Here is a 23,005-nt window from a genome sequence, read left to right as displayed (position 1 = left end):
AGTTGTCTTCTTCTTCTTCTTCAACCCGAAAACATTTAAGAATGAATGTGGGTTTTCGTCTTGTTGTTGCGGTTCCTGTACTCTATGAGGTACTCTAAACCTAATCTCATATTTACTATAGATCGAATATATTTTTTTCCTTTATTATTGGATATTGGTCCTTACAATTGATGCCTAAAAATTCACCTAAGTTTTCTAAACCACTTTCTAAACCTTCTAATTTTAATCTAGGATAAAAAATAGTACCTAAACCATACAACAAAGGCAACTTAAACCAATATTTTATAAATTTCTTTTCCATAGAATGGATAGGAACTGCTAAGATTGGGTCATCCCTATATTCGCTAAATAAAATACTAATTCGTAAAAGTTCTCCTAAAGCTAAAGGTGATGTTAGGTAATATGTTCCACTAAGTTTTAGAGTCACTTCATGAAACCTACCTAAAAATTGATACAAAACTTTGGCAATTTTCTAATCATATGTGTCTATATGTCATACTCTTACTTTTGCACACATATAATTTGTTATAGCATCCTTATAGGGGATGCATTGTTGAAGTATTATAAGTTGAGTTTCATCTTATAGACATATCTAACGCTAATGCTCTAGGAGGTATATTTAATGCTTGTGAGAACCTAAACCAATCTTCTTGTCTTTGGTTACTACCTTGAATCCATGCAAGACTATCTCTAATTCTTTTAATGTGATTACCCATTTCTTTTAAACAGGATTTAACAATTAAATTAATTACATGACATGCACAACGTTGGTGGAAAATAGTACCGTCACCGAATAAACTTAAATCATTTTCAAAGAACTCAATTGCTTTTGTATTGGCACTAGCATTATCTAATGTTATAGCCATTACTTTATCTCTTAATCTAAATTCATCAATTACATTTAAAATGATATTATATATTAAATTCGCACTATGTGATTCTAGAACACATTTAAAACCTAATATTCTCTTATCTAAATCAAATCCTTTAAAGTAATGTCCAGTTACAACTAAATAATCTTTGTTGGCAACGGCAGACCAAATATCTGCCGTTAACGCAATGCACCCGCTAGTCGAGTGTAAAAGGCTTATTAATGCTTCTTTTTCTTTTTTAAATAATTTTAATAAATCTTTTTAAGAGTAGTTTTTGAAGTAAACTGTGCATTAGGATTATGTACAACCTTAATATATCGTTGCCAATTAGGATGCTCTACAAAACTAAGTAGTTGATCTAAAGCAGCTATCATTCGTGCAACTTCCATACGATCTACTTGCGGATCGTATTTCTAAGTGGTTAGACCACCGGTTGCACGATCAAAAGATAATTGTATTTGGCGGAGTTCGGGTCCGCCGGATTGGCTAAGCTTTTGAAGACACTTTTCGGAGTGTCTTCTCAAGTGTGTGGTGCCGTGAATAGTATCACCTTGTAATTTAGATAAACAATATTTACACTGAGCTATATGTTTAGTGTTACCTTCATTGTTGATCTCCTCAATTATGTCGAAGTGATCCCAAACTGTCGAGGTGTGCTTGCATTTCCTCCTAGAGGTTGCAACACTTGCAGACGCAGTCGCACTAGCACTCGCCGTTTCTCCACGCCCACCACCATTGTGACCACGACCTCCAGTACGTCCACCAAAGTTCGGATTAGTAGATTCTTGCATAACAAATCCATTAGTGGGAAATTGCCCTTCTTCCACGTTGTGTTGGGCATCAACGGGAATACCACTATAACCAAAAGGATCAATTATAAAAAAAAAATAGCGATTTGAGAGAGAGAGAGCTTTAGAATAATGTGATAGTTTTTAGAAAAATTGTGATAGAGATTTGAGGGATTGAGAGAGTTTGAGTGAGAAAAATGTGTGGGGATGAGAGGTATTTATAGAGAAATTTTTGGGTTAAAAAATTGAATTTTTTTTCAAAAAAATCAATGTGCAACGGGCAAAATTGATTTTCAGCAGTCAGGTTCGGGCGGCAACGGCCAAGCCGTTGGACGGTTTTCGGGCATTTCGGGCACCTCGGGCTTCGGGCAAAATTCGGGTTTTTTGGCTTATTTTGGGTCGGGCACGACAGTCGGATTTTTGAACGTTTTTTCGGGCAATTCGGGCTTCGGGCGGGTCGGGCAGTCGGGTATGGCCGGAAAAATTTAAAAAAACTACGGCGGACGGCGGTCGACGGCACCTACACGGCGGCGGGCTCCGGCGTGGTTCAAAATTTGGGCTGCCCGAGCCCAAGCCCAAATTTTCACCTTGAACGGGCCGGCATATGGGTCTGCCCGCCCGAATCCAAAAAAATTCAGGCTTCGATCAGTCCGCCAATCCGAAGTTCCAACACTGTAACGGGACTTCTATCTTTCTATACAAAGCGGGACTTTACTCTGAAGCTAACTAAAAAGAGCTTAAAAAAGAGTTCCGACTTCAGTTACAGTAGCAGGCGAGCAGAAAGGCTAAAAAGAAAGAAAATCTAAGCAACTGAACCCGTCAACTAGTCCTATTTGATTTAAAAAATCCAACCTGGAAACTGTCCCAGAAAACCCTCTATCTCCAAGCCCCTTTACTAGGTTGGGCAAGCTTTGATGCCTCTACTCCCAATTATAATTAAATCTTATATACCTATAAAAAAATGTACGAGGGTATCGATGTAAAATGATTTCTCCCCCGCCAATCCGCCCAGGAGTAAGTAGTACCTGTAATATTTACTTGGATCAACGAAGAGACAAAAGAGGGTTGCAAAAGAATGTCCTTGGCTCTTCCCCCAAGGAACTTGGCAACTCAAGTGGGAAGCATTATTACCAGAACAACAACATCAACAACAAGAAGAAGAATGTCGAAAACAAGCTTCTCTTCCATAACAGACCAAAACCCAGGTTGTCTTATTAGTACAGAACTGAAGCTTCCACTCTTTCATTTCTTGGTACCAAAACCCACAAAGGAAAAGGGGACTAAAAATTGTGTTAATGTCTGTAATATTGCAGGGTCCGAGTCCTCCAATGGCGTTTCAGTGCCAGAACTTCGCGTTTTCTCGAGAAAAAAGAGACTCAAAGAGACTATCCAAGCAAAGCCTCTTGAGAAGGTGAGGCGACAAATCAAAATATAAGTTTTAAGAGTGAAAATTTGTGTGATTCGTTTTTATTTTTTAATATTTTAATGTCCCTTGCCAAAAATAGTGATGGGTTATAACTTATATGTGATTTATACACGACTTCATTATTTTCCTTTCTTTTTTTTTTTTTGTTATTTATTAATATGAGAAATCTCATTTCAGTTTGCGTTTTTATTTTAGTTTATGCTGGTACCTTGTCTTGTTTATGCATTTCCTTTGTATTATTTTAAGAAAGCTTTTAATTTTTCAAGAGTTATCTTTCTTGATTGAGTTCATTGCCTCTAAAATTTAAGTCCTTATTTGTGGTATCAATTTCATAGGATCTTCATGTACTATTAAATACTCATAAAAAATTTATTGTTTACTTACATTTACCTTGAAGCTAAACCTTGCTTCTGTTAAGACTTTGCATGTTCATCGTTAATTATATCGCAATCAGCTTCTTGTACACAGTCGTCTGTCCTTCCCGACATCGAAGAATTTGCATACAAGAAAGCAAGTGGATCTGCCTCTTCAAGTTAGTACTTTTGCATACAAGAAAGCAAGCTAAACCTTGCTTCTGTTTTTCGTGTGTTTCCTCGTTCGCATCTGCTCCTGAGTCCTGACCATCGCGTGTTTTTTGATAAGAAACGGGAATTTATTAAACAAACAGAAACAGATACAAAAAGAAGACGGATGAGTTATCCATCGATGAGAAAAAAACGAACTAGAAGTACAAGACAGAACAAGAAAACCGAAAAAACCAACAAACACCAAATTACAGCAGGATAAAAGTTTGGATGAATTCATAAAATATTTTGTTGGCCTTACATCAGGATTAATGGCTTAATTTATTATGTGCTGTTCTAGTTACTGCTTGGTTTTCCCCGCCATGGATAATTGCCCAACTTGGGCATTCACCATATTCGGCCTAAACTGAAAGAATAACTTTCAGAAAACCTTTTTCCCACCTTTGCCTTTTGAATTGGAAACAAGAATTTTATTGAAGAAGAGCAACAATACAAGAAGTTGTTACAAAAATGAAAGAAAACTACCAAAAGAAAAAAGGAAAACAAACTATGTTAATAGGACTTTTAACTCAACAATTGAAGAAAGGAAATGTCTTTGAAGCCCTTGGAAACAAAAATTCAAGAAGAGACCCTCACTTAAAGTTGCTTGTCTAGCCATAGCTGGACGTGTCTTATTTTTATCTTTATGGTTCTCTTTAATCCCTTTCCTCTCCATATTGGCTTACATATAGGTGTTCAGTGAGTATGATGTGTGTGCACACACTCACATGTCCATGCATTCACCATATAGGGGCTGCTGAGAGTTTGTTACTGATTTGGGAGATCGAATAAAAGGGGGAAAATGGGATTCTGGAAAGGTAGCTGGATTTTGATTGTAGTTTTGAGCTTTGCTCTAGGGAGAGAAGCAGATCTCTCGAATATCTACTGTCTATCTGTACTTGTTTACCAATTTCAGTCTAAATACAATCCAGCTCTATCGCGTTCCTCTGTTCAATTTGAGTTTGATTCATTTTCTTTCCAAATTTTGCCTGGGTACTTATCAATCTGCAAGCACCATCCCAAAAGTTTATATAGAATGGATCTTCTCTGTAATCATTCTCATTGTACTTGGTTCTGCAGAGAAGTCGCAAGATGTTTCTGATGTTTTTGTGGTGGAAGCTGAAGTTTCTCCTCTAGTTAGGCCAAGAGGTAAATGCTAACGCATCTTATAACTACAAACTGTATTTTTGAGCAAATACTATTGCTACTTATGGATGGGATTGACAGAGGAATTATTAGTTAGCTTAAGTTGTACTGCGCTTGCAGTCTCGCACACACACATTGACAAGTACGTACACATACTACTGGATCCAGTCTCATGCATTTTACACTTAAAATAGGGGACAATGCAGCATTGGGCCTTCTCCTATGTAATAATAACACCTCAAAAGGATTAGTCTATCCAAGAGCTGATTTATTTTTATGAAGGGTGCTATTGGATCCACATTTGTGCTCATCAGTTTGTTGCATTTAGATTGATGGTCTTTAAACAATTTGCCTGTTTGGTTCATAGGCTCTATTTAAATTGTTTGTAAGAGAAAACACTGTAATAAAAGAGTTTGAACCGTGGTTCAAACCCGTGAGACAAATGGGCTGAATATATTGCATTGTTCCCAAATACTGTGCTTTCAATAATTAAAAGCAAAACATTGCTCTGTACCTAGTATAGAAGACCATCGATCATCTGCAATATTGATTTGTTCATATTTCTATTGCTGGGAACATTTACTGATTGTTCTTTAGTTCATTACTTGAAAAATTGTTACGTCAAGTTAGTTGAAAATGTAGATAACTTAGGAGGGTTTTAAACTTCTGAATTTTCTTTTTTTCTTTCTTTTGTGTGTAGAAATATATGGATCTTACATAACCATAGCTAGAAAATAACGTTACTTGTGTTTTATTTTAAATTTATTTATTCTCTCTTTTATGTTCCTGTTCGATATAATAACCCATGTTTGGGAGAAGTAACCGCTGGTTCTTTTCTAGATATTTTCATACTTCTTTGCAAGTCTGTAGTATTAGTTCAAGGAGGATTTAGAACAGAGTTTATTTGACACAGATGAACCACCTGCTAACTGGGAGAAAGTCCTTGAAGGCATTCGCAAAATGAGGTCTTCTGAAGATGCACCAGTAGATACTATGGGATGTGAAAAGGCTGGAATTCTTCTTCCTCCTAAGGTACAATTTTTTCTAAATTTATAGACTAGGTATAGCATGGAATGCCTACTTGGGATTTCGGTATTCCTGTACCTCAATTCTTGATCAATTCTTATCTAGAGTAGTCCCTGCATTAGAAGTTTGGGGAAAATGTATTGGCACTTGTGCTTCTGAAGGATACTGCTTTCCTTGTGAATCATTTTCTTCCAGGGACACTTCGCTTATCTGGTTCAGATATTTTCTGCAACCATATTTGTTTTATGGGTTTTAGTATCAGACATTAGTCTTAGTTTAATGTTGCGCGTGTGCTAAAATGCTCATTCTGGTATCTTGATTGAATGGTTTATTTTTGTATTTATTTTCTTTCCCTTTTGGAGAAATATGAAGGCGGGGAGAATACACTTTTACCTTTGTATATCTTCATAATGTTGACAGAGGTAAATTATAACCTTTTTTTTTCTTAATTAAAAATTTTATATATACTCTGTTGCATTCAGAATCATCAATGCTTTGCTATTTTGATAAACTTCTATTGCATGTTGGGAACATGATATGGATGTATTAATTATTCCTGATTCTGATATACTAATCAGGAACGAAGATTTGCCGTCTTGGTTTCTTCTCTCTTATCAAGCCAAACAAAGGATCATGTTAATCATGGCAAGTTCTCACTTTTCTTTCTTAATGTGTATATAAAATTTTTCTTTGATACGTGATTTCTTCTAACAATAACATTTGAAGATCAAGAATTCAGTTAGGAAATTGCAATTTTGTTCTAATGAATATGGAAACTCACTCAGCAAAAAGACTAGCTAGAGATTACTAGAGTATTCACATACATGCATCGTTGTCTATTATTTTATGACAGTCACGACTCTTATTGTGGGGCGTTTTAGTTTTTTATTTTATTTTGTTTTTTCAAAAATCACGAGAAGTTTGGGCTAGATGAATATTAAATTGTCGGTGGGAAGATTGAACAGACTATAACTTCATGTGATTATCATGCTTCTAAGTGGTGTTGACCCTCATAAAAATGTAGGAGATCATGCAGAACTTCATGTCATCAGTCCTGAAATCTGCGTGTTCCACATTTTTATGCACTATGTTTTATTCAGTTCAGTTGCTTACCTTTATGCCATTCAAAGTTCAAATGACGTGCTTACAAAATTCCTTTAAATTCAGGAGCAATTCAGCGCCTTCTTCAAAATGATCTGCTCACTGCTGATGCCATTGACAAAGCCGATGAAGCAACTATAAAAAGCTTGATTTACCCGGTATATCTTATTCATGTGATGTTTGGTAATGGGTTCTGCTACAGTGCATCTCATGGTTTTAGTTCTGCTACAGTGTTTTTCTCTTATAAAAAATTTGAATTTCAAAAGTCATAATCAAGAACAATAGTTTGAACCATGGTTTGAACCTATATACCAAACGGCCCCTCATTGACTTTGTTAGGTTCAAAAATATTCTGGTTGCAATATCGCTCTTATGCCAAACATAATTTTGCACCTTGTTTGTTACTATGTCGCATATGAAACTCTGCATTATGATTATTGCTATCTTTTTTAGGTAGGATTTTATACTAGAAAAGCAAATAACTTGAAGAAAATTGCAAATATTTGTCTCATGAATTACAATGGAGATATTCCCCGCTCATTAAAGGAGCTGCTTTTACTTCCAGGGATTGGTCCTAAGATGGCGCATTTGGTAAGACGCAAAGTAGTATTGTGCACTTCTGAAAATCAGCATGTGACTGTGATACTAAAATGTATGTTTTATTGCACTTTAGGTTATGAATGTTGGCTGGAATGATGTTCAAGGCATATGTGTTGATACTCATGTGCACCGCATTTGCAATCGACTAGGATGGGTGTCACGGCCTGGCACAAAACAGGTATCTTTTTTCAGAATTAAGTTAAAGGATGAGAATTTCAGAGAAAAGAGGTTAAGTGATGAGAAAGTATGAAAATTATTTGTAGGCAAAGATGGATTATTGTAACGTTCGGAATTATATTTAATGCATGCAACCTATTTCTTTTATTTTATTGTCGGGGTGTTCTTTGAATGTGACGTCCATCGTTAATATCATTTTGCTTTTCTCAACTTTACTGTCTTCATTACTAAAATGGGATTATTTTTGATGCGTGCAACCTGGTTTTTCTATAACTGTGGATTCTTTGAATTTGATTGTGTGACTTATATCATTTTTCTTATCTCATCTTTAGAGCACCTCTAACACAGTGTCAATTTTATGTGCCAGTGCGAAATTAGTTGGGAAAATCATTCCCTAATGCGATGCTGCTATGGGTGTTAAATTTGAGATATGTTGTACTTAGTGCCAAATTTGACTAATATTATTTTTCGTTTCTAATCGTTAGTTTAAAGTAACACTATATTGTGTGATAGAATGTCTTCTCGTTTCAGTAAAATTGCTTTTTTCTTATCCAAAAAAGAGGGAAAAGATTTAAATATTGGGATTAGTCATATCTGACAACCGTACATCGTGTGTTCCATGATTGGACAGGTTTGTGGCTTTTCATTTAGTTTGAGCTAACTAAGAAAAAGTTAGGTGGTATCGTATTGTCGAAGTACGGTTTCAATGGTGTATTTCAGTTCCACTTTAGAGCATTAAAACATTCCTGATTTGTTTTGCAAAACACAGCAAAATGTGGATGGAACAATAGTTATCCCGTCCTTAGACCTGAATGACATGTGAAATAGAACGCCTAATGACAACTACAAATAAGATTTAGTGGTAAAAGAGGTCATCATTTTCCTTTATGATGCACTACTTTTCAAAGTTTACTTCTGTAATCGTAGCACATTAGTTTGCTTCAATGCTCAATCTGGTTGAAGAATCAACCAAAAACTTGCTCGTGATTACATTAATGAGAGCTATGCAGTTAAGTAATGTGCCATAATTAAGAGTTGCAATGAGGGCTAATCTTTTTCTTTTTCCTCTGTGTCTTATTTTTTAGAAAACTTCTACTCCCGAGGAAACAAGAGAGGCATTACAAAAGTGGCTACCAAAGGAAGAATGGGTTCCGATAAACCCTCTTTTGGTTTGTGTTGGCTATTAGTTCTGCACCAAGAAATACTTGCGCCATTCATATGCTTGGCACTTTTTACATACACACACGCATTATGCCGATATGAATTTGTTCCGTATCTGTACAAGCATTCATTGATTTTAAACGCTTATTGCTTCTTCGAATTTTACTCAAAACATTTGATTTTGCTTCCATTTCTTAAATTTTGTTTTGGTTGATGCTATACAAATAGGTTGGATTTGGTCAAACAGTGTGTACTCCTCTACGACCCCGATGTGGAGCTTGTACTGTAAGCGAACTCTGTCCTTCTGCATTCAAGGAGACCGCGAGCCCGTCTTCCAAGTCGAACAAGTCTACTTCAAGAAAGAAGCCATCATAAGAGGAATTCGATCTTGGCATAACAAACTGGGGTAGGTATTTATTCAGTAGTTAAGGAAGCTATTAATCTTCCACCTTGTATCATAGAAAGGCTGAGAAACATGATCTTCATCTATTTTGGTCAAGAGGAGTAATATCAAATTGTAGAGTTTTTTGGGGAAGGAAGTTAATTTCTAGTGATGAATGCATGACCAATGTTACATTTCAATTTGCACAACTTATGAAACAACAATGATAGGATTATTCACAAAGGTTCCCCTTAAACTGTGCTCTTATAACACTTTGCTGGTTGATCTTGAAAATAGAACATCCGTTTCTCTTGAAGTACGAAAAGTTAACAAAAAAATCCCTTTCGTTAGGGTTTCTTACAACAATGATACTTGTCACACATATTGATTGTTTTTAAATAGTTAAAAGCAAAATTACTATATACCCATCACTTTTAAATTTACATTTCTTAAAAAATATTTTAATTTTCATTTAATGTGATAACAAATAAAACAAAACAATAAGACAATTTTTAATCTTGGTCTTCTTATTAATTAATTGAAACTCTTTTGAAAAAAAAAAATAATTAAAAATAACAATTTTTTAATTCACAATTTTTTTTAAACGTAACTCAGTATATTGTTAATGGCGTTTTTTAAAACATCAAGATTCTGAACAAATGTTTATATAATATACAAAGTATATATTACATGTAAAATAGAATTTAAAAAGTTTTTTTTAAGATTGTCTCTAAAAACAATGACAAACAGACATATAATTTGAAAAAAGAATGATAATCAATGCGAAAAACAACAAGCATATGGGGATTTGGAGACTCAATTATCAAAGTTAAAATTTACCGAATTAATTATGCCATAACCAAATTTGATAAAGCCAGAATTTACCGAATTTACTCTCATAAAGCCCAAAGTAAAATACATCACATCATTTACAAAATTTGTATATGAAGCTATTTAGAATCGATGTGGAATAGCTTACCACGAAGAAAACGACAGACAATGTCCAAGGCTGCTTGGAAAGTCCTACGACCTCATCGAGTCAATACTTTTTTCAGTATAGATTTACAGAACTTCACTATAAAGAATTTTCCTTTGCTTAAAAAATATTTCGGTTTTCTAGAAATTCTACAATATGGATGGAAGGTAAATTTTTAGATAATTGACACAAATGGTCTCTCAATTTTTAGTACATTTTGATTATTTACATTTAATTAGCAGATTAATTAGTTCCTAAACTTAATTACATTTTTTTTTTGACAATTTTAGTCCCTGTCATTAAAATTGACAAATGATTTCTAAAATTTTATAACGATAATCACGTGTCTGTTATGTGATAACTTAAAATTTTATAAAAAGAGTTATTTTATTTGTACATTACGTAAAATTTTCAGTTATTATGTGATGGAGATGTGATTTTCTTTGTTAAAATTTCATTAATCGTCATCAATTTTAGTGTCAGGATTAAGCTATCAAAAATTAAAAATTGAAGGATTAATATGTCAAAATTAAAAGTTCAGTAAGTCAATATGCCATTATACTCAAAGTTAGGGGTCTATTTTTGCAGTGACGAGGAAGCATGCACCAGAGGGGCATATGCCTCCCTGGATTTTTGAAAATTTATGTTTTTACATATGGTCTTTTTAAATTTTTAATACATGCCCCCCTAAATTTTTGAAAACTTGTTTTATAGCATGTAGTTTTTCAAAATTTTTCTTATATGGCCTCTGGATTTTTGAAAAATTGTTTTATTGCATTTAGTTTTTCAAGAATTTTTTTGTATATGCCTCCTCATTAGTAAGATCTTATACATACCTCCTCATGAACAAAATTTTTCTCCAATTTATTCCTATTAATGTTTTTTAAAAAAATATGTCTTTACTATTTTTTTTTTCTTTCTTTGTCCATGTTGAAGTAAACCTTTTTTTTTTTTTTTAATGTATCCCTACTTAAATATTTTTGTTCATACGTTTTTTTAGTTTTTGAACACAATATCTTTAGAATTGTGGCATATTATGTACTTTTTGTTTTTCAAATTGCCGGACCGAAATAATTTTTAATATGTCTCTACTTAAACTTTTTTCTTACATCCCTTTCAAATATTATTTTTTCTTACGTACCACTAAATAATTTATTTTCAAAATTTTCAAATCAATGTAATTTTCAGTGAGTGTTCTCCTTTATTTTTTTTTTTCACTAAACTATATGCATAAGAGAATAATAAATTAGGTTAAAATTGAACTTGAACTTTTATTAAAATTATACTATTACGTAGAAAAAGATTTAACAAACTGAATATTTATACCTTCTAACTATGTAATATTATTAAGAGTTGATAAGACATTTTACGTTTTTAGCTTATGCCCTTTTGAATCGAAATCCTGACTCTGTCATTGTATTTTTGCCAATAACTCAAAAATTTTGTCAATCAACAACCCCAGTATTTGAAAAATACTTGTGAAGTTAAAAGCAGAAAGACAAAAAAAAAAAAAAAAAAAAAAAATCCCACATTCATCATACTGAGAGCCATGCATATTAATTTTAATTTTAACGTATACAGTTTGATTCCCTGCAGGAAACGACGAAGAAATTAAAAATGGCGACTTGAAAAAACAGCGTTGGGTATGTACTTTGTCAATGAATTTATCATAAGAGACATTGATTATATAAAGTGGCATTGTCAGTTTCTTTTCTTCCTATGCTGTAAAGATGGTGTCCTTTCTGTATAAGTCCAGTAAATGCATTTTATTTTTGCATATTTTTTCCAATGTCTTAGAAACAACTGCATTTTTTTTTTAAGTTTTAATTATGTTTTAGTTTACAAGCCCATGCCATGCATCCAAATTAATCAAATTAATCAGGACTCAAATTTTTATTATAATGTTTTTCTCACAATAATTCAAATTTAATCATTTCTGTTACAATATTTTATCTCATACAATTCACTTTTTAACTTAAATTTTTAACTCAAATGAGCAAAACGAACTAGGTTTAATATCAATCGCATACTTGCGCAATCAACTATGAATTACGATACATACAAGTAAAAACTGATATCTAGAAAATGTGAAATTGGAAGGATAATAGAAATTTAAAGTCTAATGGAGACAACATATACTCTTGATTGTGATTGATAGGCCAAATGCCGGACAATATTATTTTTATTATTACATTTTGATCGTGATTTATGCTCCTTTCTTCATTTTTCAAGTCTTTCAATGAACCATAGTAATGTTTTTTTTTTTTTTCATGTCATGGATAAGCCCAAATACCAAGTTGCTGATAATTTCAAGCCGCGTTAAAATTTGTCTGTCCTCTCTTTTTTCTCGTATTTTCTTATTCAATTGTTTATTATACTATTAGAGCTTCTTATCTATAAGAAAATATTATCAGAGCTAAAAAAAAATTATTTTAACGAGATTATCAATTTATTGATAAATAAATAATTTATTAATTTATTGATAAATACCTATTTATTAATTTAAGAAGAATTTTATATTTTAACAATATGTGTCATTTTTTACATCGTATCAAAAAAATATTTTTCTTCTTTTTATTTGTGTATTTAGTTAGTGTTATCTTGTATCTATCGTATGTATGCCCTTTTGGACAGCAGCAGTAATTGGTATTCTGGGAAAGTGATTTTAATAGACACAGATCATCTGTCCCCTTTTTCTATCTCCCTCTCTGTCCCTTCACTTACATTTCGACAGATCATCATTAAAAACTAACAGATACATAACACTCCGTTTTTTCAATTCCATTAACAAATCTCTATCACAGAACCAGTCCTTCTCTCTCTATTCCTCCCCTTTCTTCACAGACTAGATCTGAAAACAGAAAGAGAGCCATCTACGGTGGTGGCGAATCCATTTTCTCTAATATTGATATTTTTACCGATATTTTTATAGAAATTTTCATATTTTAGAAGCACTGATATAGAAATAAGGGTGTAGTATTTTTTCCGTAGAATATCTTAAAATTTCTACGGATATTTCTGTACACACTGATATTTTCGTGGAAATTTTAATTTATGAGTAAAACGTAAGTTAAATGACCGAATATCGTGAAAATTTAATGGAAATATCGGTAAATTTCTACAGAAATTTCAGCATCTTTATATAAATTTTTTATTTTACTTTAAAAAAAAAACTAAAAAATATGGCATATTTAAAATTATATAAGAAACTATTCAAACTCCATATCTTGATATCAATACTATTTAAACTAAGAATGTGTTCAGAATACCTTCCAACCTCCTAAAAGCTCCTTTTGGTATTGATAATTTATCATCACGTATGAAACCATATATGTATGGTATATGTATTATGTTGACTTTCAGCTATTTTACTTAATTTGTCAATGTGTGCTTATTATTTATGATATTATGATCACACTTTATATTGCATATTTATCAAATAATTGGCGTTTTAATTGTGAGTTTCATCTAATTAATATATTATTATCTATTTTAAAATTTTAAAATCTCACTAGAAAATAGAGTGTTTTAGTATGAATTTCTGGTTTTTACGTCAATTTCTACCGATATCGATATTTCTGTCAATATTTTCATAAAATTTAAGTACCGATATTTCTATAAATATCAATAATTTCATCCCTGGTACTGACTAAAAACCAGATCTGCAAACCATTATCAAAGGATCTACTTCATCAAAATATTTGGATGTTGAGAAGAATAATGGAGAACTCTTTGCAACCTTTGATGAAGTTGCAGCGTTCGGCTTCTCTGGCACGGGCAAGTAGATGCAGAAAAACCCGAAACGGCAAAACCAATCTAAAGTAAAAGAAAAAAAATATAATCTAGGCTAATATTTTTTCTTTTTTTTTTCTTATTAGATATTTTTCTAGTTTAACATGGTTGACGATTTTTAAAACCAAAAGAGAGGAGGTTAACCTTTTTTTTTTTTTTTATAGAATAAGGTTGAACTATTGAAACTCGAGAAAAACTAATATGTTGTGTTATTGGTGTTATTGGTGTCGTTGGTACTTAGGCTAAAAATCGGCTTCATCCATAAATGTATTAGTTTTTGTTTTATTTTATTTTATTATGTTGCTGGTTGAAGGAATTTACTTCCTTCTTGCCTTTAACGTTCGTTTGTAGAGGTCTGTTAGACGCTTTTGCTTTTGAATGACGTGTCAAATTATAGCCCTCCTTTCACTCTTTTCATCTTCCTTTTTGACGATAAGATACATATGGAAGTTTATGATTTCTTGCGCACCCCAAAATAAGATAATGAGATTTATATTTTGTCCTTGTTGAGTAAATAATTATGTATATATATAATGTTGACCCATTTGCTTTTTTTAATTAATTAGAATATTATCTAATTTATTAAATACAAATTTATATTCAATTGAATTTCTAACTTATTAGATATGTGATTTTCTAACACTCATGGCTCATTTAGTTCGATAATTCGAGTTTTTAATTCGAGTTGAAATGTGACTTTATGTGAGAACTTTTTACTGTAGTAAAAAAATTAGATGTGACTGTTTCTGAGAGCCTTTTACTGTAGCAAAACTCAAATTCTAAACTTGAATCGGTAAAATGAACGGGCCATCAATCTTCTCTCTCTTAGTTCTTTTTTTTTTTTGAGTCCTCTTTAACGGTCTGCAAATCGTGTTTGTTTAGAAAATATTTTGAAAATGAAAATAAAAATAAAAAACATTGAGAATGGTTTTTTTGAAGGAATTAGAAAACGATTTAAAGTTATTTTTCCTTTTTTATTTTCATTTTCTAATACTTATCAACAATGTTATAAAGTATTAATTAATAATTATAAACACGATTTCACATTTTTATTGTACTCAAAACAATCTCTTAACTAAACAATTTTATAGAGAACAAAAATAATATTCTTTTTATTAATAAAAATACAAGACTTTATTTCTCACAATATCATAAACATCGATTCTTATTATTAAATTTCTCTCCATCCTTTTTCTTAATAGAAGGAAAAAATGACATATAAATCTTATAGTCTTTCACAAAAGTATTAGTATCTAAGATAATGGGACAAATTGCCAACATAGGAATCTCAATATTATGTTTGGGAGTCATAATATTCAATAATATGTAGTATGTTAAACACTATATGTGGGCAAAGATTGTATGCTTTTTATTATAATTAAAAAAAATTCTTAAAATTTAACATACCATTATTCTAGGAACATATGAACAGGCACCCATTATCTACTGCCATTTTTGTAATATATAGCAATAGTTAAAAAAGAGAAGAAAAAAGAAATACATAGCAGCAATTCATTTTTAGTTCTCAAACCCAAATCCCCAGTCTATTGAATTTATTAATTTATTTTGTTCCGTTTATGCCATTTATTGAGGGGATGATGTATCAGTAAATAATTTGTTAGACAGAGAAATTGACAGATAAATTGGACAGGGGATTTGACCTCGCAGTTCTCCAATTATTTTGAAATAAAAATTAGAACACAATTTTGTTGTTCTGTTGTGCCATTTATGAAGGGGATGATGTGTTAGTAAATAATTGGTTAGACAGAGAAATTGACAGATAAAATGGACAGGGAATTTGAATTGGCAGTTCTCCACCTATTTTGAAACAAAAATTAGAACATAATTTTATTTTAACCAAAATATAGTGATAAATTATGTTGCAGGTAGAATATAAACAGTTGTTACAAGTAATAATTGATAACTACTATAAATAAAGTTTGGGAATCAAAATTCTATTAATGAATGGTTTAGGTTTCTTTCTTGCAATCTCCAGTGACTCTTGATGCTGGATATTTTTCTTCGCATCTCCTCTGACAACTTATTATCGTTGTAACATGATCGCATATCGAGTAGATGGGCCATTACCTTTGATTCTTTTAAAAGAAAACGACGATATAAAAAATTAGAGGGACAATCTCAATTAATTAAATAATTAATTCTACTTAATATCTTAAACTTTTGAGGTTATAACATAGAAATTGTGCTATCCTTGCCAAATGTACTTATATTCTTTACAAACTTTTCACTGCTCCAATGACAAATGTGTTTAAAGTACGTCTTTATCTCGAATTATCCCTTAACTCTTTTTTTTATAACTTGCAAATTACTTTTCTCTCATGTTGTTCCGTTTCTCTCATGCATTAATATTACCTTCGTCTCATATTTTTACCATTCCATACTCCATTTTTTTTTTCTTTTTGAAGATCAATTATATGAAATTTAAGGAAAAAGAGACAAATGATATAACATTTTTTAAGCCTTTTTGGAATGGCTTTTTTTAGGTTGTTTTTTGCTTAATTAATTTCAAATGCTGCTTTTACGTATGTTTGGATGGATTTACTCAATTTTCTTTCAACTTTATAAGATTTTCTAGAACAAGTCAAAGTCTTTGACACTTATTAAAAGCGAAATGAAATTTTTTATTTACATTTTTAATCTTTATTTGTGAATAATAAATTAAAAATATCATACATATTCATTTATCACATTACTTTTTTTTAAGAACAAGAGCTTTTGACTTAAACTAACGAACTCTTCTAGATTCAAATAATTATTTTTCACTTATGTCTCTCTTCTTCTACTCGTCACATGTATATTTGTTCTTTTTTTACCAAGTTTTTAGTCGCAATACTTTGGAAAAAAAACTAATTTCATTAAATCAAAATGAGCAGAACACATTAGAAGAGAAACACTATGGTAAACTTAAAGTATAAGTGTTTCCTCAATCCTTAACCTCAGACACTTGGAAAAAAAAAATTACCTGAATCTTTGAAGAAGATAGAGAAGATGAAGACAGCGTTCAAGAGGCATATATATTTATAACTCCTAACCATTGAGTACACTAAGTTGAAAAACTAGAAGCATTTATAGCATGAGTAGTTGTGTCATTTGTCTATTAATGAATGGTTTTATGAATTTGGTATATTGTGCGCTTGATTACAGGCTGAAATTTAGCATTTAATAAGTGGATAAAAAACTATTATGTTTTAGTCATCAGTCACTAAACCATTTTTTTTCTTTTCCTAGTGAATTTTATTTTGCCTTTCAGTAATAAGGTTTGAGGGTTTAGCTGGCCTCAATTAGCTTTACACAGGTTGGTTTCAATTATCGAATAATAGTGCCCCATAATAAAAGAGCCCCGTAACAAAAAAATTCAATGTTTTCCAACTATAATTCAAAAAACATTATATGCTTTTTTTTTAGAATAAAAACATTATATGCTTTCAGGACATTTTTCCTAACTTTCTCACTCACTCTAAAACATATTAAATTATGTGATTATTTAATTTTAGAATACACATGTGGTGAGGACCACATGAGGAACACACCAAAGAATATAGATCTCTCTCGGATTCGGTTGCTTGCACTACAAGTTATCAAGTTTACTTACTAGACAAGTTATTCAATTAGAATTCAAATTTGTTTGAAGTTTAACTTTAAATGGAAATTTGATTTTGAGTCAAAATTAAACAACAAAATAAATGAAGAATTTTATCTCCTCCAGGACTGCTAGGTGCGCCAACCACGGGAGGCTTATCCCTATAGTGGCCGAATTCTCTTACTCATAGGAGAGAGAAAATTGTTCCAAAAATAAATGGAAATATTATTTGATTTTGAATAAGATTTAAAATTAAATTAATCTCTTATTTTCTGAGACCTTATTTTAAGAGATAAGATAGAGTTTTTCTAGGACTCTCATAGGTGCTCTATAAATGGGTGGATGTAGAAAATTAGAGAACACATTTTTTTTAATTTCCCCGTTAGCAGTAGGCGTGCAGCATGCTTAGTGTAAGCATGTAACACGCAGTTTATTAGCATGTAACATTCTGCTGATGGGCGTACAACAATTTTCTAAATTTCTAGTAATTCGAGGAACTGGTCGCTCTCCCTTGCTTAGATTCTCTCCAAGACTTTTCCCAAAACAACTCTTTACTGTTATGTTTACAATCCCACCCCTTATACAACTTATTACAATTTATTCACATAACCACACGATCAAACCAGTAACCAAAATCAATACTTAACTAATTACAAAGGCCTATGCCTCCTAATAAACACTTTCCTAAGTAAAGGCTTATTAGTCAACTCCTCTATTTAAGTTAGAGTTTACCAGAAAATCTTGAAAAGCGCCAACACATAAAGACTAGGAGAGAAAGAGGTGTAATAACATTTAAATTACCTATCAATCTTTGAAAATGCTGAAAATATTCTCTCCAACATCAGAATTCAAGTTTGTCTTTTCACCTTCCTTTCTGTGTCACACAAAAAAGCAAAAAGCACATACAACCAGAATGAATTACAAAGACATCTTCAATTGACTGAAGAAAAACACAACATATCCCCAAAATATTGAGTAATGAATTCAAACATCATATCCATGAAGCTATTCTTCTAACACTTGAAGTCGTACAAGTTTGGCTAAAGAGTATTCAAGAAAAAAGGAAATTAATTTTCAAAACCGATAAAACTAACAATTAACACTCCAAATTTGGAGTGAAAAGACAATTTTCTCAATTTAGGGGAAAATTTTATATAGTAGGATTTTGACTAAAAGTTTCAATGTATAACTCAGACGTTATAGTTTTAAAGTTTCAGCATTTAATGAAAAGAATACGTTCAAATATTCATTGACGCATTTTAGGTGCATTGCATATATAATTATCTTTCAAATTAAAATTAAGAGAAAAGTACCAGATAGATAATAACAGAGTCGTTCTTGATAGCAGCTGATTCCTCCTCCTCAATCACAAAAGCAATCATTTGCATGCATATACCAACCCAACTCCATTCCTTTTCACAATCGAATCACAATTCTCATTGTGCGTAAAAACTCTAGCTTTGAAATGGAATGATGCCTCCACTGCATCAAGATGTCTGTTGAACAAGCTGTTAGTGACGCATCGCACGAACACATGGTCTGAACTAATATCATCGGGGTAGATCCAGAAATCACCCCCGCAAGTGTTGTCATATTTGTGGATTTGACCGCACTTGGTTTTAAGATGTAAGTCAAACGTAATTTCTATAAACCCATTGTACTTAGAAGAATAGGAGACTGTGCCGACTGGGAATATTGGAGCAACAATGCAAAAGGCAAAACCCATAAAATTAGAATTATGCCAACCATGGGGAAGCTTCATAGTTGTTGAAATCCCCTCGTCTTGATGCCTGAACCACTTTGGAACTTCATTTCCCAGATAACATACTTTAATTGAATGATCTCTTCCTCCCTACATCACCAGACACCAATATATATGAATAATAGTGTATTAATGTTAATTACTTCAGTCTTCAAAAATTACTTCAAAAAAGAAAGAGAGATAGAAAATGCATACGTACCAAATTCAATTTATCAACTCCGTATAAGAAATCAGTTAAAATGCTACGTGCATTCCGTCCTAGTTTCCGGCAATTTTGGAACAAAAATGTTTTGAAAATTAGGCCCTTCATATTGTCTAATCCATAGCAACCCGAACTTGATATTGTCTCCAGAGAAGTACATCCACTTGCATCAAGATCACTAACAGACGATGGAAGTTGTGGCAAAGATCGGAGCTTCTTGCAATCGCAAATTAAGAGTCTTTCCAGCTGATGAAGTTGTATGATGCTTGATGGTATATTCTCAAATGGGTTCCCGCCTAGACCTAACACGGTTAACGAGGATAAATGGCTCAGCCAAATTGGAATTTCTACTATACTGCAGTTACCTAGATCTAGTCGGGCGAAAGAGAACAATGAAAATTGCTTGACTTGGAGATGTTCAGGTTCCAAACACCCGTGGCGGGACAAGAATTTTAGACAACTTAAATAATAAATCCATTTTGGGACAAACTCGAGTTTTTTACGCGAACTCATATCTTGACGACGGAGCCCAAAAAACTTTTCAATTATAACTGCGTTGCTTAACACTTGGATCCCTGTGAATTTTTTCAATCTCGAACAATCCCAAAGATTAAGGATTTGAAGAGACTTCAACTTAAAAATGTTAGTTGGGAGACTCTCAAGCATTTTGCATCCTCCAAGACGAAATTCCCTCACACAATCAAGACCCTCAATTGAAGACGAAGACACTTGTTCTATTGATGAGTAATGCAAATTCAATATTTTCAGATTTCTCCGAAGAGCTGCTGAAAGATTCTTGATTTGTTGACAACCTTCGAGGCTCAATTCCACAAGATTTTCTAACAACCCAATTGATAAGGGCACTTGTTTTATTGACAAGTCGCTCAAATTTAAAACTTGTATATTTCTCGGAAAAGAAGCTGTTGGAAGATTCTTGATATGTTGACAATCACGAAGGCTCAATTCCACAAGACTTTCTAAACGCCCAATTGATAAGGGCAATTCTTTTATTCCAGTCCCGTCTAAATTCAAGTATTTGATATTCCCCGATATCTTTGGGAGTGATTTAATCTTAATGCAACCACGTAGTGTAAGAGATCCAAAACATCCTTGGAAATTAAGCGGAGGAACTTCAACTAAATTTATACAACCCTCAAGATTAATACTTTCTAGCTTTGGAGCTCGAGATAGATCTGGAAGTTTGATGAGTTGTTTGGAATAACCAAGATTAATACGCTTCAAATTTCTAAGATTCTACAAGAAAAAATAAATTAATTTTGTAAGCCCCAATAAATTCATGAATAAAAATGTGATTTTATGATAATTTGGATTATGAATTTCCCCATTAGTACATGTCATGATACTTTACTTGCAATAAGAAAATTATTATGTTATTTGATGATCAATTATGTAAGCATGTCTGAATAGGCGTGTTTTTAGTTCATGAATTTAAATTGTACATGAGATTTTTAAAATTATCAATTTTTTAAAGATTTTTATCCCTGCTTAGTAATATTAAGTTACAAGGATTTATTAGGAATTCTAAATGTTCCAATAGATCCTAAAAGATCACGCATGGTAAAACTTCAAATGTCAAAATGATAAATAACATTAAGAATGCATAAAGTTCCACGAGTATTACTTAGGTTATGTAAGTTATTTGATTCACAAGGATTAAATTCAATCCACATCATGATTAAAGGAAGTTCTTAGCTAGGATATCTATAAACTGGATACAAACACATAAAGTAGACTTAACTTTCTCAGTAATGCAAATCATACCATAAAATTCCAAGTCAAGCTAAGTCCAAAGGTTTGATTTAAAGTGACTGTCAGGTAGTCAATTTTGTCTGTGTAGATTTTTATCATATATGATTTACACTTTTTTATGTTGGTCTACTAGTAAAAATAGTTGAATTCCAACTTTTGAAATTTTCTTGGTCTTACAAAGTAGTAGTCCGAAAACTCAGGTCGTTACAAATTTAGTAAGTTATTGGTTTTTTTAATAAATAATAATAGGTAATCATAAACACTTAATACATGATATTCAACTTATTAATTAGTATTATAGCATACCTGTACACCACTCCAAAGTTGCTTAAGCTCGCTACAGGGCATGTCAAGTTCAACGAGATATTCCCCCTCATAATTCGATGGCAAAGATTTTAATGGGTAGCTATACCAGCAAAGATATCTTAAGGAAGGAGGAAGAAACTGCAGACCTTCAGTAAGATATATTTTGAATTTATGATCATCAGAATGATTTGCAATGTATATCTTGAGCAATCTCAGTCTATGCATCTCGTTGAAAACTGTAGGTTTCAAGTGTAGATCATCATCAATCATAGACATGTCAAGGTATATTCCTTCGATTGCTCTGGTTCCCTAGGAATTTAAAGAAATGATAAATGAGAATATGAGTTATGAAAAGTAAAAAGGAACAGTTACTAAAACTAATTACGTATAGAGAGAGAGAGAGAGATGTTGTTCTGTAGTAGCTTAATTAGAATTTGATACTCACTCTGTTGTTTTTTAGAACATTATAGACGTCGTGAGGAATCCACAACCGGCTACGCTCGCCAGGATCTTTAATAGATTGTTGGCGAACAATTTCCCAACCCATCTCTTGTATCAAATCATGCATCCGAACTTTGCCCTTAAAAATGGTAATGAGAGACTTGTTTATGAGAACTTCAATCCCCAAACTTGGAAACAAACCACAATTATCTAGTATGCTCTCTATAAAATCTCTTCTCTCCCCTTTAAGAAAATATGCAATATCAAGGAAAATATCCCGCTCCTTATCATCTAGCCCATCATAACTTATTTTCAACACCTTTTGAACGTCTGAATGGGGAATTATTTTTAGCTTATTCCATGTGTGTTCCCAATATTCTACGGCTTGAGAATGAACGGAGGAACCTATTGCTTAACTTGGTGTATTGCCTCCAGTATAAGTTACTATTGCTTTTGACAATTCAATGAAACGTGTTATGGAGGGCTTTGTTTTAAAGGCATTCAAATAAAAGAGTTCAAGTGCTTTCTCGAAATCTAATGGCTTAACTTGGTGTATTTCATCGGCATACTTTTTAAGGAGTTGTGCATCTCTAGTCGTTATGATGACTTTACTTCCTGGGCCAAACCAACTGCCATCTCCTAACAAACAGTCCAGCTGCCTTATATTATCAACATCATCAAGAACAATGAGCATCGTTTTATTGTGGAGCCTATTTCTCACAGACCTGTTGGCTGGACTTTCTAGATCTCTTTCCTCCAGTAGCTTTGAAAACAGTTTGATTTCTAGGTAAGGCAGTCCATGCTTTTCTGAATTTTCCCTAACGTCCTGAAGAAAGCAGCAATTTTCAAATCGATAAGAGAATCGATTGAAAATTTCAATGGCAAGAGTAGTCTTGCCGATACCACCAAGCCC

At 32.4% G+C, this 23,005-nt stretch overlaps 2 protein-coding genes across 2 annotated transcripts; one reads left to right on the top strand and one right to left on the bottom strand.

The window, feature by feature from the left end:
• Nucleotides 1-2,387: 2,387 nt before the first annotated feature.
• On the top strand, nucleotides 2,388-9,416 carry LOC21407472 (endonuclease III homolog 1, chloroplastic). The gene is made up of 11 exons (XM_024166352.1): nucleotides 2,388-2,865; nucleotides 2,974-3,071; nucleotides 3,555-3,618; nucleotides 4,730-4,798; nucleotides 5,709-5,827; nucleotides 6,400-6,466; nucleotides 6,989-7,080; nucleotides 7,376-7,513; nucleotides 7,596-7,700; nucleotides 8,785-8,868; nucleotides 9,089-9,416. The coding sequence occupies exons 1-11, from the start codon at nucleotides 2,736-2,738 to the stop codon at nucleotides 9,233-9,235; spliced, it is 1,113 nt and encodes a 370-aa protein (XP_024022120.1). The 5' UTR covers nucleotides 2,388-2,735; the 3' UTR covers nucleotides 9,236-9,416.
• Nucleotides 9,417-18,410: 8,994 nt separating this feature from the next.
• LOC112091818 (disease resistance-like protein DSC1) lies at nucleotides 18,411-22,882 on the bottom strand. The gene is made up of 6 exons (XM_024166321.1): nucleotides 22,818-22,882; nucleotides 22,097-22,231; nucleotides 21,652-21,960; nucleotides 19,573-20,829; nucleotides 18,925-19,463; nucleotides 18,411-18,485 (listed from the first exon to the last, which is right to left on the bottom strand). The coding sequence occupies exons 2-5, from the start codon at nucleotides 22,217-22,219 to the stop codon at nucleotides 18,990-18,992; spliced, it is 2,163 nt and encodes a 720-aa protein (XP_024022089.1). The 5' UTR covers nucleotides 22,220-22,231; nucleotides 22,818-22,882; the 3' UTR covers nucleotides 18,411-18,485; nucleotides 18,925-18,989.
• Nucleotides 22,883-23,005: the final 123 nt, after the last annotated feature.

This window comes from Morus notabilis, unplaced genomic scaffold (genome assembly GCF_000414095.1).
Source record: "Morus notabilis unplaced genomic scaffold, ASM41409v2 Scaffold212, whole genome shotgun sequence".
Taxonomy (NCBI): domain Eukaryota; kingdom Viridiplantae; phylum Streptophyta; class Magnoliopsida; order Rosales; family Moraceae; genus Morus; species Morus notabilis.
Note: the sequence above shows the minus strand (reverse complement) of the source record. Positions and strands in the feature narration are given on the sequence as shown.

Bases quoted from the DNA above. Each gene is read 5' to 3' on its own strand.
- LOC21407472 (XM_024166352.1), top strand. From the start codon at position 2,736: ATGTCCTTGGCTCTTCCCCCAAGGAACTTGGCAACTCAAGTGGGAAGC. The intron at 5,828-6,399 runs GTACAATTTTTT...TATACTAATCAG, and splicing joins GAATTCTTCTTCCTCCTAAG to GAACGAAGATTTGCCGTCTT. The intron at 8,869-9,088 runs GTTTGTGTTGGC...CTATACAAATAG, and splicing joins TTCCGATAAACCCTCTTTTG to GTTGGATTTGGTCAAACAGT.
- LOC112091818 (XM_024166321.1), bottom strand. From the start codon at position 22,219: ATGCATGATTTGATACAAGAGATGGGTTGGGAAATTGTTCGCCAACAA. The intron at 21,961-22,096 runs GTGAGTATCAAA...TTAAATTCCTAG, and splicing joins ATGTTCTAAAAAACAACAGA to GGAACCAGAGCAATCGAAGG. The intron at 20,830-21,651 runs GTATGCTATAAT...TTTTTCTTGTAG, and splicing joins AACTTTGGAGTGGTGTACAG to AATCTTAGAAATTTGAAGCG.